At 42.7% G+C, this 17,723-nt stretch overlaps 1 protein-coding gene across 39 annotated transcripts in view; it reads right to left on the bottom strand.

Moving 5' to 3' along the window:
• Positions 1-17,723, bottom strand: part of PARD3 (par-3 family cell polarity regulator) — a 579,492-nt gene that overhangs the window by 480,262 nt on the left and 81,507 nt on the right. For 30 of the 39 annotated variants that reach the window (XM_055543694.1, XM_055543705.1, XM_055543697.1 and 27 more), the window contains one exon: positions 6,874-6,975. In XM_055543694.1, coding sequence (XP_055399669.1) covers positions 6,874-6,975 — 102 coding nt within the window. Of the gene's footprint in view, positions 1-6,479; positions 6,535-6,873; positions 6,976-16,058; positions 16,104-16,806; positions 17,161-17,704 lie in introns of those variants that run through there. The other 9 variants (XM_055543718.1, XM_055543726.1, XM_055543723.1 and 6 more) reach the window with 4 other exon arrangements.

Genomic DNA, 17,723 nt, shown 5'->3' with positions numbered 1-17,723 from the left:
TGATTCCACAGGCAGCCCCCACCAGCAAAGGTCCTGCTGCTTCTGTCCCCCTCCGCTAACTCCCCTCACCCACCACCACCTGGGATACTCCTGGCCCTGTGCTCCCCGACCCACCCACCCACAAACTAATGAGCAGTGGCTGAGCCAGTACTCACGGAATAATCAAATGTTGGGAAATAATCCCTTTGAATTAATTAATTAGACATTTGGTGCTCTGCTGGCATTTAATTTAAATATTTTTTTATTTAGAACCTAACTCAAATAAATCCATTTAGGAGGAAATTAATCAAGTCATCTAGTTAAATGAAGTCTATTTATACAAATTATTTCAATTTCAAGTTAGCAAAGTGTTTAAATCATCGCTATGCCAATTCACACACAAGTTTTGTTTTTTGGGTTTTTGTTTTTTGTTTTTTGTTTTTTTTTTAAGGAAAAAAAAGGATGTTCCTATTATAACCTAAATTTAGAACTGACTAATGCTCTCTTCATATTGGAATTAGGCAGAAGGAGAACTACAGAGAAAGTGAAAAAAAGAAAGTAACAAAATCTCCAGTTATTCACCTATTCCACCCTCAGAGATAACTATTTCAATTGGTCCCTTAAAACCTTTCCAAAGGTGTATAATTATTTTCATTAAAATTAGACTATATTTTCAATGCTGTTTTACTCTGATTTTTTAACAGTTTTATATCAGATTCACACATTTATCTGTGCTTTGGTTCCAAATATTCACCTGACAAACTGATCCTCCAGGGCACCTCAACCAGCTAACGTCAGGACTAAATCCTGATCCCCCACCTGGGTCCCCTCCAACACTCCTGACCTTGGGGAATAATCCCACCATTAAATTTACCTATTAAGCTACCTCAGATCTGCCTACGTACCTACTTCCCACTTCACCACCAGATCCAACCTCCATCCATCTCCCATCCCCCACAAAGCCCACCAACTGGCCCCCCGGGTCCACTATGCCTCCTGTTCATTCATTCCTTTTTTAATTTTTTGCCAAACCACCCTGTTTGTAGGATCTTAGCTCCCCGCCCAGGGATGGAACCTATAACTCGCTGCTTTGTAAGCGCAAAATTTTAACCAATGGACTATCAGGGAAATTCGCCCATTCATTCTTGACACATTCAACTGGGGATATTTCTCAAATGTAAATCTGAACACCTAACACTTCCTTGTTCTCACCTGGCTATCCTTCAAATTCCAGCTCACTCACATTTTTTTTAAGTACTGTTTCCCCCTGAGCATGGTCAGGGGACTTTAATCACGTATTTCACAGGACCGTTCCTTTTCCTCAAAATCATTATCTATCAGTAAGTCTGACTCTCATAATAGATCCTAAGCCCCAAGAAAGTAGAAACTCTATCTACTTGTGTGTTCAACAATGTGCACTAAGCACAATGTCTGACACACAACAGGTGCTCAGTCAATAAATAGGTTAAATTAACTAAGAATTATTTTTAAAAATATATGTCAAAAGTCTTATCCTTCAAAGGAAATTATTACATGTGTTGTCTTTTCATTATTATTATTATATTATTACTATTATTATTCAGCATCCTGGTTTGAAAACTTCTCCACTTAAGCTTTCTTCAATAGCAGGAGGGGCCCTTGGCTTTGGTTCAAAAATGCAGTTTTAACTTGTCTATTCCACAAATGTCTCTGTGCTAGCTTCCACCGACAAGTGGAAATGATTGTTTGTCCACAATGCCAATACATTTTAAAAGTTTCTTTTTCTCAATATTCTTCTACGTTAGGACACTGGCCAGCCAGACTGCCCCCCCCAGAGAATCCTGGCTTCTTTCCAACAAGCAGCAGACAGCTGGCTCCACAGCAACCAGCCCTTCAACAACCCGGACCCCATTCTAAACATACCAACTCTTCAAAGAGTTGAAATTGCTATCCCATCCAACGTTCCTACAGAGAGCTAGATATGGATAAATGAAAGATATTTCCCAAGGTCATCACCAAGATAGAACCACATGACATCATCCTTGGTCAAAACAAAACTACATCCCAGTGTGACAGAGGAAATGCTTGATACCACATCTTAAATCACCTTCAACACCGAAGACTTAGGAGAAGACAATACTGTGAGTGAGAAAAAGACTCTCTTCCTGCTGACTGCTCCCCCACAAAGCATCCTTTCCCAACTCTAAGTGCTGATCACTTCGGCCTGAAACGTCCATTTCCACCCTTCAGTCAGTGTAAGGTGCCAGCTTGCAGTGAGAAGTAAATGCCCAGTATTCCTACCCAGACATCTATGTACCCAGTTTACTAGAGTTTACAGAGGGAATGACAGGAGGGACAGAGAACTAGGAGAAGCTCAGAGATAGTGAATAATAAATAATGGAGAGCAAATCAGGAAGAAATTCAGACAAAACATAGTGTACCATTCAGGAAGGCTCGAGTTACAGCTGCTGTCAACCGTGCTAGAGAACGCGTGAAAGCCACTTTGGTTTTTCACAATCTGGCAGGATGTCAATGAGAAGACTGAGAATCAGATTCTGAGAGTAAACAGACCGGCGTAACGGTACGTGCAGGCTGACTCTGTACCCTGCCTGGAAGAACCAATGTCCAGAAGAGAGGAACACACATGGCACATCCTCATGCTCAACCTAACTCTAGAATATTCTGTGTCTTTGGAAATCAAACCTACTCCAGGAACCCAAAACAACCCACACTCACACCATTTTGAATACATCTGTGTAAGCCCTGGTATTGGAATCGTATTATAGGCACTGAATGAAAACTTCTCGGTGCTATGCATTGAACTTTAATAACTAAAGGATAGAGACCAAAATTACAGCTAAATAGATACTTCAATTTTCTTATGTGATCATTTGAATTATTTCCTCTTAATCCTAATTTCCCTCTGTTAAAAATATTTTTTCATAATTTTACAAATTCAATGACCAGGTATAAAATCTGTATCTCTGAGTTTGCTCTTTTACGGAGACTGCCAGGCGGACAAGCCAATGAAGTCTTGTCTTCACAGTTTGGGAGCAAAAACAGCGCCTGGGGCACTTGAGTTGTTGCTCAGTCACTGAGTTGGGTCCATCTCTTTGCAACCCCATGGACTACAGCACACCAGGCTTCCCTGTCCTTTGCTATCTCCCGGAGTTTACTCAAACTCATGCACACTGATTCAGTGATGTCATCCAACCATCTCATCCTCTGTCACCCTCTTCTCCTCCTGCCCTCAAACTTTCCCAGCATCAGGGTCTTTCCAATGAGTTGGCTCACTTGAGGGGTGGAGGGTATAAAATGCAGGAGCCCAGAGGAGTTCTAAAAAGCAGGACTGTTTTTTTTTAAAGAAGGATTGTATTATTTAGAAGATTGCTTTTCTAACCTAAAAGCAAAATAAGTGTCAAGATTCTTAGTCAGAGAACCTGCCAAAAAAAGTTGAAAACACTCCAAGGTGATTATACAGAATCAAATTTCAGAACCATGGAAAACAGCCATGCAGCTGACTACACACAATCCCTCACTTTGAGTAACTTTATCACTTCAAATAATACTTTTCTTTGGACTCAAAATAATACACAAAATAATACAACAATCACCCAACAACACTCATGTGGTGCTGAGATTCTGGATTAGTTATAATTTTTTAGTTACAACTTAAAAGTGGGTCCATGAAGATGCTCCTTCAAAAACTGAAATTAATTATACACATACACATATTTGGACTTCTCTTATGGCTCAGATGGTAAAGAATCTTCCTGCAATGCACAAGACCTGGGTTCAATCCCTGGGTTGGGAAGATCCCCTGCAGAAGGCAATAGCTACCTGCTCCAGTATTCTTGTCTGGAGAATCCCATGAACAGAGGAGACTGGTGGGCTACACAGTCCATTGGGTCACAAAGATTTGGACACAACTGAGTGACTAACACACATGCACGCACACACACATTTAAATATTTTGGAACAAATAAAACAATGATTTAAAAACTATTTTAGTCAGTGGTATTTTTCTCTTTGAAAACTAAATTTAATCTATATGATATAAAATTGTCTGAAAATGTATTTCTCTTACTATATTTTAAGTATTTCTTTCTCAGGTTAAAAATATATTTTTTGACCTATAAAGGATATATAAAAAAAGATTATAGAAAATGCAGATTCAGCATCATCAAATTTACATAAGAATATAAAATCTAAAACAGTTAAGTATCCTATGATTTTAATATGCAACTGTTTTAGATCACAGTTGGACTTATTCTCTCTCTCCCTCTCTCTTTTTTCTTTCTCTCCCCCTGCCCCCACCTTCTCTCCTCTCCTTATCTCTCCCTCTCTCTTCCTCTCTCTCCAAACACCCACCAAAAAGACCATATACTGGGCCATAAAATAAGTCTCAATAACCCAGTAGCCGAACACCTACGTCTCAATACCGACTCAGAATGTGAACTGTGTCTGGAGTGTGAATGCTGATGGGGGTGCTTCGTGAACCTGCCAGGTGCTATATCATCCTGCTCCTGTGGCAACCGCGGTCCCGACAGCACACCAGGGCGAGACACAGCACAGAGGCAATCTCAGAGCCAATTCCTACTCCCTCTCTTTACTTGGACATAAAGTCAAAATGTAGAGTGAAAAGGCACCAACTTGGGGGAAACCTACATCTGTGCTCAACACAGAAAAGAAACAGTATGCAATATCCTGTAATAACTGATAATGGAAAAGAATATATGCACAAGTGTAACTGAATCACTCTGCTGTACACCTGAAACTAACACAAAATTGTAAATTAACTATACTTCAATTGAAAGGAAACAGGTGGAGAAACAGGCATGCTCATCACTGCCGCTGGGGGCAGGGACACACCCCGGACCACAGGGCCTCCTCCACAGAAATCCAAGAACCCAAACCAGGAAGAACGAACCAGCACACAACTCCCTAAAACAGAACACTGTGCAGTTCTGTCAGCAAAGCCACCATCAGTGGACATGGAAATATGTTTATAAGCAACTCCAAAAAGGCAGGCTGCTACTCATTCCCTCCTATTTAAGAGAAAAAGTGTGTGTGTGTCTGAAGGAAAAGAGTGTCAGGAAAAGCAAAGCCCACTCAAACAGCATCAGTAATGAGGTTCAGGCAGCATTGGGCTCACGGGTAGCTATGTCCTTGCCGGTATTTTTCTCTTTCTGCACAAGAAGCCATATTATCTTACAGAAGAAAAACAACCGAGAAAAGAAAAGAAAGAAGAGGAAGGGAGAAGAAAAAATATTAAAAGATCAATACAACATTAGCTCATCTCTTTGCAGCATTATGACTGGGAAAGGACACCTGTTTAAATCCTTCATAAATCTCTGTAGTTGTCTAAGCTCTGGAGCTGAGCTGCACAATAAAATGACTATAAATTGGAGTCTCAAAAAAAAAAAAAATTGGAGTCTCGAGAGGGGCTTCTTCATGTGGATTGCAGCAAAAGGATTTGAGAGCCTCTAGCTCCTGGAGCCTCATGAGAAGAACGGACACCTGGAGAAACAGCAGCAAATCACATATGGGCAGAAAGTTCTGTATTTTCAACACAAGGTGCTCCCAGCCCACAGGAGCTGCAGGGGACAAACCCCACTATGGCAGGTGCTAGTGAATCAAATATCCTTGACGTTACACAATATCTGGTACCTGGAAATTTTCCTTTTCCTTAAGATTTCAAGAAAACACATAAGACATCAACCGGTTCTGAACCAGGTACCATGCTAACTGTCGGGAATGCAGGTGTAAAGAAGACGCAGCAGCCCACAGCCCAGGAGGCAAGGGGCCGGTGGTTGGAATGATCACCTGGGAGGAACAGGAGTGATCGCTGGGAGAGTTACCTTCCTTGATCCCATGACGTAACATCACTGTGGAGCCCACCCTGAGCTATCACAGGCCGTGATGAACAGGTGAGGATGTGGCGGCCAGTCCTCCCCATCATCTCGCTGCCAGACATGAGGGGCGTGGCCACAGCCTGCTCAAGTCAGCACCTCATCCAATCAAGAATTTGCACTACTTCAGTTGTATCACATGCAATCTCTTGATCAAGCCTATTTTTAAACTCTGGTAGAGTATCATATTATACATATTGCCAGCTGCAGAATTGGTATTGCTTATCTCAGCAAAAGAGATTGTTAGCATGGAAAGATCAATGGCACTCATTAACTTTCTAATACGTCACACTTTTTGAAATGTTTGGTTTTTATGTGATTATATTTAAAACTCCAGTAAATACTGAAATAAAATCATATTAACCAGCTGCCTAAAAAAAAAGCGGGAGGCGGCAGGGGAGGATTGAGAGGGGTGGAATCTGTGAATTCCTGTGCCACAGCCCCGCATCCCATCACGCTCCCAACACACCCTGAGTCATTCCTCTGCCCCCTCCCTCAGTGAGGACAGACAGGAGGCGGATCCAGGCCATGGCTTCAGCGCTAACAGTGAAGATGGTGTTGCAGTATGACATTACCCAAAGAGGAGCTACAGAGGAAAGGGCGGCTTACTGGAAGCCAAGCTCACTGGGAGGACACTGGAATGCAGCCAGGGTAATGCCAGCCACTAGGATCAAAACAGAAATGATGATCATAATGACAGGCCTGAGTTGTCAAGAAAGATGTTACATTTGGTGAAAATAATGGGGGAATGGCATGGAAACTTCTTAAAATGTTTCCATTTAAAATGCTGCAATTTTAAAATTTCCAAAACCTAGTATTGAGTCCCCAGGGTTCAGGAAAGCAAAGATTCATGATACTTATGATAAAACAAACAAACCAGTATGAGTGGCCCAAATGCTCTTTAAAATAGTGTCTGAAACAGAAGCAAAGTGCTCCCCTCCACCCACACCCTCCCCAGTCTTCACAAAATGCACCAGAGCCGCTTCCCTGGACTTGAACTCACTCTGTCTTTGTCATCTGCCACATCACAGAGGATGTCGTCGAGATCCAGAATTCCTCCATCTCCGTGTTCCAGTCGATGCACTTGTATCCAGTAGTTTGGATCCTGTATGAGAGTATACGGCAAGTTAGCACCACCAAAAGGGAACGCGACAATTTAAACTGGGATAAACTCCTGCCATGAACAGGAATTGACCTCATCAACAATACAGCACTTGATTGAAAATTCAGGCGGCTCCCTATGTTTGAGTCCATTTTGCTTTTTTTTATGATGGAGTCACTCATGCATGTACACCCCTTTGGCTCAGACACTGATATACTATTGTGATAGGAGCTGCAGAAACCAGCACAACTCACAGCACACAAAATAGTAATTCCTCTGAAGTATGCTGAGTTTCCCATGGCCCAATATGAAATACTTAATAATCTCCCCAATCCAATCTATTGAGACATTCTAATAAGCAAGCAACACATACTGTGTGTCTGAAAAACTCTTGTTGCAGCCTATCTGAAGAAAAGGAGGCTGTCTGCCTTGGTGGCTCTAAGTAATCACTACAAACAGGTCTAAAATATACTGACGCAGAAGAATGTTAAGACCACAAGTGAACAAAGCCAGCTCAGAACAGCATGTGTGCTTGAGTCTGTTTTATAAAGACAAAATTACATACGCTCGTATGTGTGCATAGATAAATGTCCCCAGATATACACACCAACATTTTAATATTTATCCATGAGGGGTGGGGCTGGGGAAGAAAGAAGACAAAGGACTTCATTTTAAGTGTTACACACTTCTACCTGGGTGTGTGTGCACACTTATGCATGTACACATATACACATGCACACCCACACATACACACACAAAATATATACCCCAGAATATAACATCAAACCAAGTTCTAAAACGACGTGAGGAAAAAACATAGCTGTTTTTCAACTTCTACACTCATTCTCATTTGTATATTCAAAAATGAAAATACACTAAACTATAACCTTTGCCATTAGCTACTGAATCATCCATAGCACAGAATTACTAATAAAAAGTGCAATTCACATTAACACTCTATTTTACCAATTTGAACAGTGATGTCAGGTACAGCTCTTTCTAAGAGGAAAGGCTGGGGTGGAGGAGGCACAAGATTAATGACAGTTATTAATAAAAACACAGACTGTGGACTCTACCCCATATCTACTGACTCAGACCTTCCAAGGGTGAAGCCAGGGACTCCAAAGCCCTCCAAGGCAATCATTAAAATGGAACATGTATTATCAATCCCTGTCACTTTTTAACCAGCACAGAAAACCGTTCAGGTTCCAGTTCTCAAAGTTATTAAACATGACCACTATGCCAACACTCCACAGTTGCTCTGCATGCACCCTCATTTATCTGGACTTCTTTAAAAGGAAATTCAGGGAATTCCCTGGAGGTGCAGAGGTTAAGACTCAGCACTTTCAGCCGGGGAACTAAGATGCCACACGGCCAAAAAATTTAAAAAGAGAGATTCAGTACTGAAATCAACTGTTAATCCAGAACACAGACAGTAAGCTTGTAGAACACACACGCGCATGTGCACGCGCGCGCACACACACACACACCCCCCTCTCTTGGCATCCCCTTCATACATGGGCCTTACTCGGCTAATTCCCTGGTTATATTAATCACGTCACCTAGAGAGTTCTTAGGAAACCCGCTGCTGTTAGTCCAGCCAGGCTCCAGAATTTTTCATTTCTATATTTGTTGAGCTGTTAAAGAACAAAGTCCTGAAACAAACTATACTTCTCCTCTTCCTTCCCAAGTGGCATTCACTCTGCAAGAGAAATGGGGAAGAATGAATAACCCGAGGGCTGAATAAAGAGAAGGTGGTCCTTCATCATCAAATCCAGCCATTTATCACTGGTCCACCCTGTCCTCCACTTCCCCCAAGCAGGATGACCTAACCAGCTTGAATATCCACTTTCATTTCTGAAACACTTTTATGCACACAAAAGCAGCATGGGTGTGTGCTCAGTTGAGTCTAATCGTTTGCAACCCCATGGAGCCCACCAGGCTCCTCTGTCCATGGAATTTCCCAGGCAAGAATACTGGAGTGGGTTGCCATTTCCTACTCCAACACAGAAACAGACTGACCTCTAAAATGTAGCTTATAAAACACGTTCTTAAAGCCTTTTGACCCTCCTCACTCTTTCCACATGAGATCGTAATCTACTGCTTTTCTATAACATTTGGAGGTACTCCCTGGAAATAAATTCCCTGCTTAAGATTTCCCAATCTCTTAAACTGATACTGGAGAACCTACCACTGTCCCGCCTCCTTCACACCACTTCCCCTCTCGCAGCCTGCACTGTGTCCTGTATAAATGCACCCCTCCCCACTGCGCCCAATGTTTGGAGCCCCACTTACCCCCCAGGCTGATCACTTCCATCCCTCAAGACTCCTCAGCCATCCTCTTCCCCAAGAGCTTCTCCTGACTGGAACATCCCAAGAAAGGTTAAAAGTCTATCTCTAGCCTTACTGTTAAAGTTCCTAAAAACCGTTAACAGTATGATGCAAACTAGCATATATCGGATGGATAAACAACAAGGTCCCCTTATATAGCACAGGGAACTATATTCAATGTACCTGTGATAAACCATAATGGAAAAAAGTATTTTTAAAAAAGAATGTATATATGTGTATGACTGAATCATACAGTAGAAATTAACACAACAGTGTAAATCAACTATACTTCAATAAAATTAATTTTTTAAAACCATAACAGCATGGAAAATAGCACTCAGATGTCAACTCAGAGTCTTCAAAAGTTGTTAATACTGTATTTTTGCAGATGCGAAAATAATTGTATGAAATCTTCTATGGACCCTACTTTTGTCCTTGAGCTACCACACTTTGATCCTCTTGATAGCAAAATTTTTTAAAGATCTGTCATCTCAGATTCTTCTTCTCCTATAGCCCCATTCCGGTCAGGCTTCCTCCCCACCACAAGTGCCAAAACTGCCCATCGAGGTCACCAACAGCCTCCATGTTGCCAGCGAGTTCTCAAGACCCATCTTCCTTGGCCTATCAGCAGAATCTGACGCTGCTGGTCACTCCCTCCTCCTTGAAATATTCTCCAGACTTGGCTTATCATCCTTCAACTGTCTGATCAGGGTGTGTCCAATTCTGAGATTCAGTTGTTGATTCCTGCCTCCAGAGAAGTCCTGATTCAGAGGTCAGCTATGCCAAGTAGCCACGACAACATGTCAAGGCTTTCATCAGGCTGGTACTTACTAAATGTCACTCTGAACCATGTGCTGAATGGAAACAACCACTTGGAGAGAAGACACAGAGTGGGAATCATCAGTAATCCTAACGGAGCAAAGGACACTAAAAAAAGTCAGATCTGAGCAGCACACATGAAAATTACCTCCTCCCACAAGAGTATAATACCAGGATGCTTTTCGCCACTGAGAAATACATCTCCTTGGAAGAGCTGTCTCTCAGGAGATGTTAACTGACAGCCTTCGTCCACACAATTCTCTCTAAATACCCAGAGGACTGGCTGTATTTTCAAGGAACGGTCAAGTACCCAGGAGAAAAACTTGTTTTCTAAACAAGCTGGCACATACTCGTTGATTCCACCTCATGGTAGTTTTCACTAAGAAGTTTGAAATAATTAATAGCAGAAATCATTGCTGTCCTGGCTATAGCGACTTATACATACAACTAAACAGAAAGCAGTGATAAGCCACTTTTAAAAATGCCAAAAACATTAATTCTACAATCAATAGACTTGTCATTGGATTAAAAAACAAATGTGACACATACTAAATTTTTTTAAAAGGTTTCACTTACAGTATATGCATATAAATAACCAAAGATCTGAACAGTAACAATAAGTTTACATTATGATGAACAAAAATCCCGAAATTAGAGACAAGGTTCGCAACAAGTGGCTGGATAGAGGACTGCTGCTGCTGCTGCTGCTAAGTCACTTCAGGCGTGTCTGACTCTGTGAGACCCCATAGACAGCAGCCCACCAGGCCCCGCCATCCCTGGGATTCTCCAGGCAAAAACACTGGAGTGGGTTGCCATTTCCTCCTCCAATGCATGAAAGTGAAAAGTGAAAGTGAAGTCGCTCAGTCGTGTCCGACTCTTCACGACCCCATAGACCGCAGCCCACCAGGCCTCTCCGTCCATGGGATTTTCCAGGCAAGAGTGCTGGAGTTGGGTGCCATTGCCTTCTCCGGGATAGAGGACTAGCAAGAAGCAAATGTCCCCACCAGGCAACACTCCCCAAGATGGATCCGAGCCCAGAGAAGAAACCAGGAGACAAACCAGCACACAAAATCACTGCTTCTCGCCCAAGATGACTGGGGAAAAGATGGAGGGGATAGTTCTATGATTGGCTAGAAAGAAAGCAGAGACTTGATAAGGTGCAAACTGCAAAGAATGCTGATGTCACTCTATCCCAGGACACAGGAAGAGAAACAGAGGAGGGAAAGTCATAATGAAAGAATGATCCCTACCCAAACTTCAAGAAATCTCTCACCACTCCACAAAGAGCATCATCACACTGTTCAGTTCAGTTCAGTTGCTCAGTCCTGTCGAACTCTTTGCGACCCCATGGACTACAGTATGTCAGGCCTCCCTGTCCATCACCAACTCCTGGAGCTTACTCAAACTCATGTCCATCGAGTCGCTGATGCCACCCAACCATCTCATCCTCTGTCGTCCTCTTCTCCTCCTGCCTTCAATCTTTCCCAGCATCAGAGTCTTTTCAAATGAGTCAGTTCTTCGCATCAGGTGGCCAAAGTGTTGGAGTTTCAGCTTCAGCATCAGTCCTTCCAATGAATATTCAGGACTGATTTCCTTTAGGATGGACTGGTTGGATCTCCTTGCATTCCAAGAGACTCTCAAGACACCACACTGTACAACAAGGTAATGAGCTTTTTCAAGTGGTGACACACAAGGGCTACATATTTTATGCCCATGTGAGCTTCAAGGAAAGCATCTGCAAATAGAAACAGTACCCTACTCTTGCCTCAATCATGGTGGGTAGTAATGGTCTATATCCTGTGAAATCTTCAAAGGAGAACAGATTTGTAAATGTATGACTAGAAAATTCAAATTGATCCAAAAAAAAAATTGAGTATAAACATTGACAATCATGACCTACGGTGAGAAATTAAAATTTATCAGCTAAGAAAAAAAAAAACAAATAGTTTAGAAACAGACAGACCATGGGTCATAAGAAAATGAAACATAAAAATGATTTGTGAAGGTTAAAGAAGGAAAGGAAACATGTATACCTACAGGTGACTCATGCTGATGTATGGCAGAGGCTTGGCAATACTGTGAAGCAATTTTCCTCCACTTAAAAATAAGTAAGTTTAAAAAACGCTTTGTGAGTTCTGAAGAGAAAAAGATTACGTTCAGTGAGAAGATTTGGGAAAGGTTGGTGGTGAGGTTTTAGAAGAATCAGATCCCAGAAGAGGGAAGCATAGAATGAAGCAATGAAGAAAGGAAGGAACTTCCACAAAGTAAAATACAAGTCACCACAACAAAGGCAAAAGGAATCAGAAATAAGAATGGGTTGGACCTTTTTAAGAGCAACACCAAAACCTGTATAACAGCACAGCGACTTCAAAACTCACAAGAGAAATGTTCTACAACATAGAATTCTAGACCTCACCAACCAACTATCAGAAAAGCATGGGCGCTGGGAGAAAACATTTTCAGAAATGAAGTGTCGCCAGAAAGTTACCCTCTCTCTTTCTCAGGTGGGTCCTAGAAGATGTGTGCCGACAGAGACCTAACCATGAATGAGGACATCATGGCACGTGAAGCCGGGGACAGGCCCATGAGAGAATGCACAGGGTGCTTACCAGAGGTGGGAAGGGCAGGTCATGGTGGAAGCTGTCGTCAGACAAGGCCGGGAGAGGACCCCATGCAACTCAACGCAATGAGACGCTACTTAACAGCTGCCCAAGCTGGGGTGGAATTAGCTGCAAGTTCACAGAAGACCAACCAAAGGGGGGTAGGGGGCGGAATTGTTCACTCCAGAGAAAACACACAAGTTGTCAAAGAATAAGTAATAAAGGTATCTTACATGGTTCAGCTCTGAGCAGTTTTAAAAGAAAATAATGTGACATCAATCACATTTGTGTGTGTGTGTGTGTGTGTGAGAGAGAGAGAGAGAGAGAGAGAGAGAGACAGAAATCCAAGAAGTGGTTGCAAGAGAGAGAGACAAAGCACACACAGGGCAGTGAAACAGGGTTAAATCTTCCACACTGAGTCAAAAGACAGACAAAAAGAAGAAGTAACATAACTGTTTACACAGAAATACAGAGGAGAATGTGGAACGGACCAGGCTCAAAGTTGGAAAAGACAACCTCTCTAGGAGATGCCGCTCTTTTTCTTAAGAATCCTGGTAGAACCACTTGACTCTGCACATCTATAATGTTCAGAAACCAAAAGACATTGTTGGAAAACATCCTTAAAATAATGGGCATGGTGGCACAGGGCTTCAAGGTTGCATGTGTCCATCCTATGAGCCAAGGAAAGTTATGTTGCAGAGACAAATGAAGTCACTGGTAATGACATCACAAATAGCATATTCTCTTTAAAGGCAGTAGAAGAGCAATAAAAAGTCAGTAGGATTGATGCCTCTTGCTAGATTATCTTGGTAAGTATCCTTCCAATCTACTTGAAGCAAAAGCAAGAAACTTTAAGTATGTTGTAAAGTTCTTTTTTTTTTTTTTTTAATGAGCATTGGTAGTTCGAGATAGACATGATATAGCTCCCCCTCAGTATGGGGTTCCAAGACTTATGGGGACATCAAAGTCCACAGATGTTCAATCCCTGGTACAAAATGATGTAGTATTTGTATATCACCTACCACCTCCTCCTGTATACGTAGATGATGTATACTACCTAAAACAATGCAAGAACTGTGCAGTCATCTGTGTGGATGGCAAACTCAAGTTATGCTTTTGGAATTTTATGAGATTTTTAAAGATATTTTCAATAGAAATCTATAGATTAATTGATCGATCTCTGCTGCCCCCCTTTTCCACCCCAAACCACACCCAACACTCATGACACCACCTCACCACAACACAGCAGAGCAAACCACAAACCTGCTGCCTCCCTTGAAGGGTGGATGGCTTCATTTAATATGTCAATCAAAAAAGAAAAAGGCAGCCTGAAACCAAAGGTGAATTCCAACCTCAAGTAAATAACTGCCTGGCATTCTGCTTTATTAGAATCAGCACGTAATCCCTCTACAGTCGCACATTAGCCCAGTAATATGGGAAATCAGCCCATGATCGACGTCTGTACCTGTGACATTACTTTCATAACAGCAAAGACATCACCCAAGTCATGGATGCTCCCCAATTCCTGCTCCACTCCACAGAAATCACCTAACAGAGATCACAGAGTTGGCTTGGGACAGAGCCAAGGCAAGAATGAGAATGTAGTAACCCCGAGTGAGATTTGCATTACATTTGTGCGCACTATCTAATGTGATGGGAGGGTTTATAACCCCTATTTTCAGATGAGAAAACTTAAGACTCAGAGAGCATAAACTGCTGCCAAGAAGTCACAACTAATAAACGCTGTCAGCCAAGACAGCCGCAGGTCTGCCGATGGTTCCTGGCCCTTTCTAAGACCCAGACGGGCGGTTCCCAACAGCAGCATCACAGTTGTTTGTCTTCCTACAGCCCCTCCTCCCAATCTCTTCCCAATAGCATCATTTTTTAATGTTTTGCATAGTGAGTAGGTCCGTAAAATATTTATTTTAATAAAAAAGTTTTGATTGTTTAAAAAAACCAAGGTTGAAAAGCCACTCTCCTAAGTATTATATCACAGTCTGAGCCTCACCCTAGTTGAAGCAGTAGTTCTCTAAGTAGGGTTCCACCCCAGATCAGCATCACCTGACTACTAGTCAGAAGTTCCAAATCTCAGCTCTACTGAATCACAACTTCTCAAGGCTGAAATGCTTTGTATTTCTTCTAGGTACTATTATTATTATGTTTTAGCTCATAAATTCATGGGCTAATGCCCCCATGAACACCTCTTTTCTTTCCCACGCCATGTGGCATGCAGGATCTTAGTCCCCTGACCAGGTGTCAAACCCGTGTCCCCTGCAGTGGAAGCACGCTGTCCTAACCACTGGACCGCAAGGGAAGTCCCATGAACATTTCTTAAACAGATGTTTCTTACTACATCTTAAAAAAAAACATCATCATGAATACATACAGATCACATAGATGGTTATGTATTCACAGCCAGTGTCAGATACAAACTCTTTCTCAGAATCATTTCATCTCAAAGCTCTCCCGACACTCAAACATCAACCTCTCTCACTGCACGTGACTTTGGGAGCTGTCTGAGTTCCCCAGGGAGCTTGTTTTGATTGCTTGCCAGGAAATTTTAATGCAATGAATAAAAGGATGTCCATTTGGGAATAACTGATAACTAAACAATATTTTTATCAAGTCCTATTTTAATTCTAATTTATGAAGCTTTTATCCCTTATCTTGCCCCTAAAATCAACATTTTGTCTTCATTCCTACTGGCAGTATCATCCTCCTCTGACTTAACCTAATCAAGCCATAAACCTCACCTCCCCACAGAAAATACAGGGGACAGAAAATCAAGTCAAATGACACCACAAGGAAACAACCAGACAAGTCCAGAATATGAGACCTTAATAACACAACTGCACTGATTTCTTTTTTTTTGAAATGCACATTATCTAGTATCTAGATGCAATGTATGATACTGGAGTAGATCCTGCATCTGGAGAGAAATTTTACTTAAATAAAAAGCTGGGACAATTGAAGAATCTGTCATATCGTGACAAAATTGATAAATGGAAAATTTCCTGGAAGTGATCAGTACATGACCCAGGAATTTAAAATGTTTGTCTACATGGTCAAGACGTATATAGAAAATCAGACGTTATAATAAACAGTAGTACAAAATAGGAAACCAGCTACACACCCAACAATTAGAAATTGAGGACATATAATCCATGAAACACTGTACAGCAATTTAAATGCTGTGCACAGAACACCATGAAAGGTAGCATCTCATCTTTAGTCTGCAGTAGAATCAGCAGCCATAGATAACGGGAAAGAACTGCTAAACACAACTGGCCACCCTTCTGATTTTCCATAAGAAACATATATGTATAATTTTATCACCTTAAGTAACAAGTGAACACATCCCTTCATTTCCCCTTCCTTCCTCTCTTGTTCTCAGCAGTGGAATCACCTGCTAACTCATCTCACTACTTCCAGGCTCCTCTCTTAATTCTCTCCACATCCTGAGACTACATTCATCTCCACAAAACACCTATTTCATCGTGTCCCTGCCCCGTGATGAGTCACTTCCAGTGACTCACTACATCCTAAACACTAAAACCCAACGTCCTCGGCCAAGCACTCAACACTCTCCAAGCCTGCTTTTCCGGGCTCTCTGTGGATCCTACCCCAGGCACCCAGAGCCAAGCCCGAGACAGCAGGTGCTCAGGAAACACTGGTTCCTTCCCCTCCACACAGCTGAGAGCATTCACCCCACGATTCCAGTGACCCAGGCTGTCTGTTCCTCCCGACCAAGATCACAACCACCTCCCCTGTGAAATGCCCTCCAACCCCAAGGTGTTCATCTAGACCACAGATGTGTCACATAATCGCCTATTTCCTTGCACATGCATGGTGATATTTTTTATCTCTAGATAAGTTCCCCAAATGCAAGGGTCATCTTCTTCTCTTTAGCACAAAACAATGAACAAAACACCACGCTGTTGCACAAATAATGTATAAAATATGCATAATAAATAACCCAATTGGACAAAAAAGAAATTTCAACAAGACTTTTTCAGAAAACTAGAATCAACAAAGAGGCTTATGCTTCCCTAACCACCAAAAGAAACCCCATGGACACGGGTACCTTGCTGGGATCAACGCTCCCTTCATCCTGTATCCTCTGACTTCAGAGCTCGCTCAAGAACCTCAGTGTGACTATCCTGGCTGACACTCCAGATGGCCTGAGCTGTGGGGGAAGAAGCCTTCCAGGTACTCTACCCTTCCAGTGTAAAGGAACCCAATTTCCTGCAGAAATGCCTTCATGCTCATGCGCAGAGCTGCGTCCCCAGCACCGCTGGCCTGGAAGACCGGGCAGAAGTTGAGTTTATGCTGGTCACACCTGCTTCAGTTCAGTTCAGTCACTCAGTCGTGTCCGACTCTATGCGACCCCATGAATCGCAGCATGCCAGGCCTCCCTGTCCATCACCATCTCCCGGAATTCACTCAAACCCATGTCCGTCGAATCGGTGATGCCATCCAGCCATCTCATCCTCCATCGTCCCTTGTCCTCCCACCCCCAATCCCTCCCAGCATCAGAGTCTTTTCCAAGGAGTCAACACACCTGCTTACAATCTAGGAAAAGGAGAGCCAGACAACAGCTTACCGGGGCCAGCCACGTTCTCCCCGATTACGTCAGGGAGGGTAAGGATGCCCAGGGCAGAGGGTGGGCAGTACTGTCTGTCACCTGATGGGCCAGAGGCACCGGGAGAGGGTGTGAGACAGTAAATGAGGCTGAGACCCAAAAACCAACATGGATCTACAGGAGTGTTCTCCCCAACTCCAAGAGTCTCCTTCCAGGCCTGGGGACCAACAGAGAGCTGAAGGTGGGCGCCTGCACTGGGCCTCCCTAACCCTCCCCTGACTCCACGAGGGGCCAGCCATGGGGCCACTCATGCACAGCAATGGTTTTCAGGACATTCATTCTCGGTAAATGCTTCCGGCTCCATGAGCAGGTGTGAGGCCAGGGGAGCAGGAAACCCAACCTGTCTGAGATCATGGAAG

Source organism: Bubalus kerabau, chromosome 13, assembly GCF_029407905.1.
Source record: "Bubalus kerabau isolate K-KA32 ecotype Philippines breed swamp buffalo chromosome 13, PCC_UOA_SB_1v2, whole genome shotgun sequence".
Lineage (NCBI taxonomy): Eukaryota > Metazoa > Chordata > Mammalia > Artiodactyla > Bovidae > Bubalus > Bubalus kerabau.
This window is presented reverse-complemented; position numbering and strand designations above follow the sequence as displayed.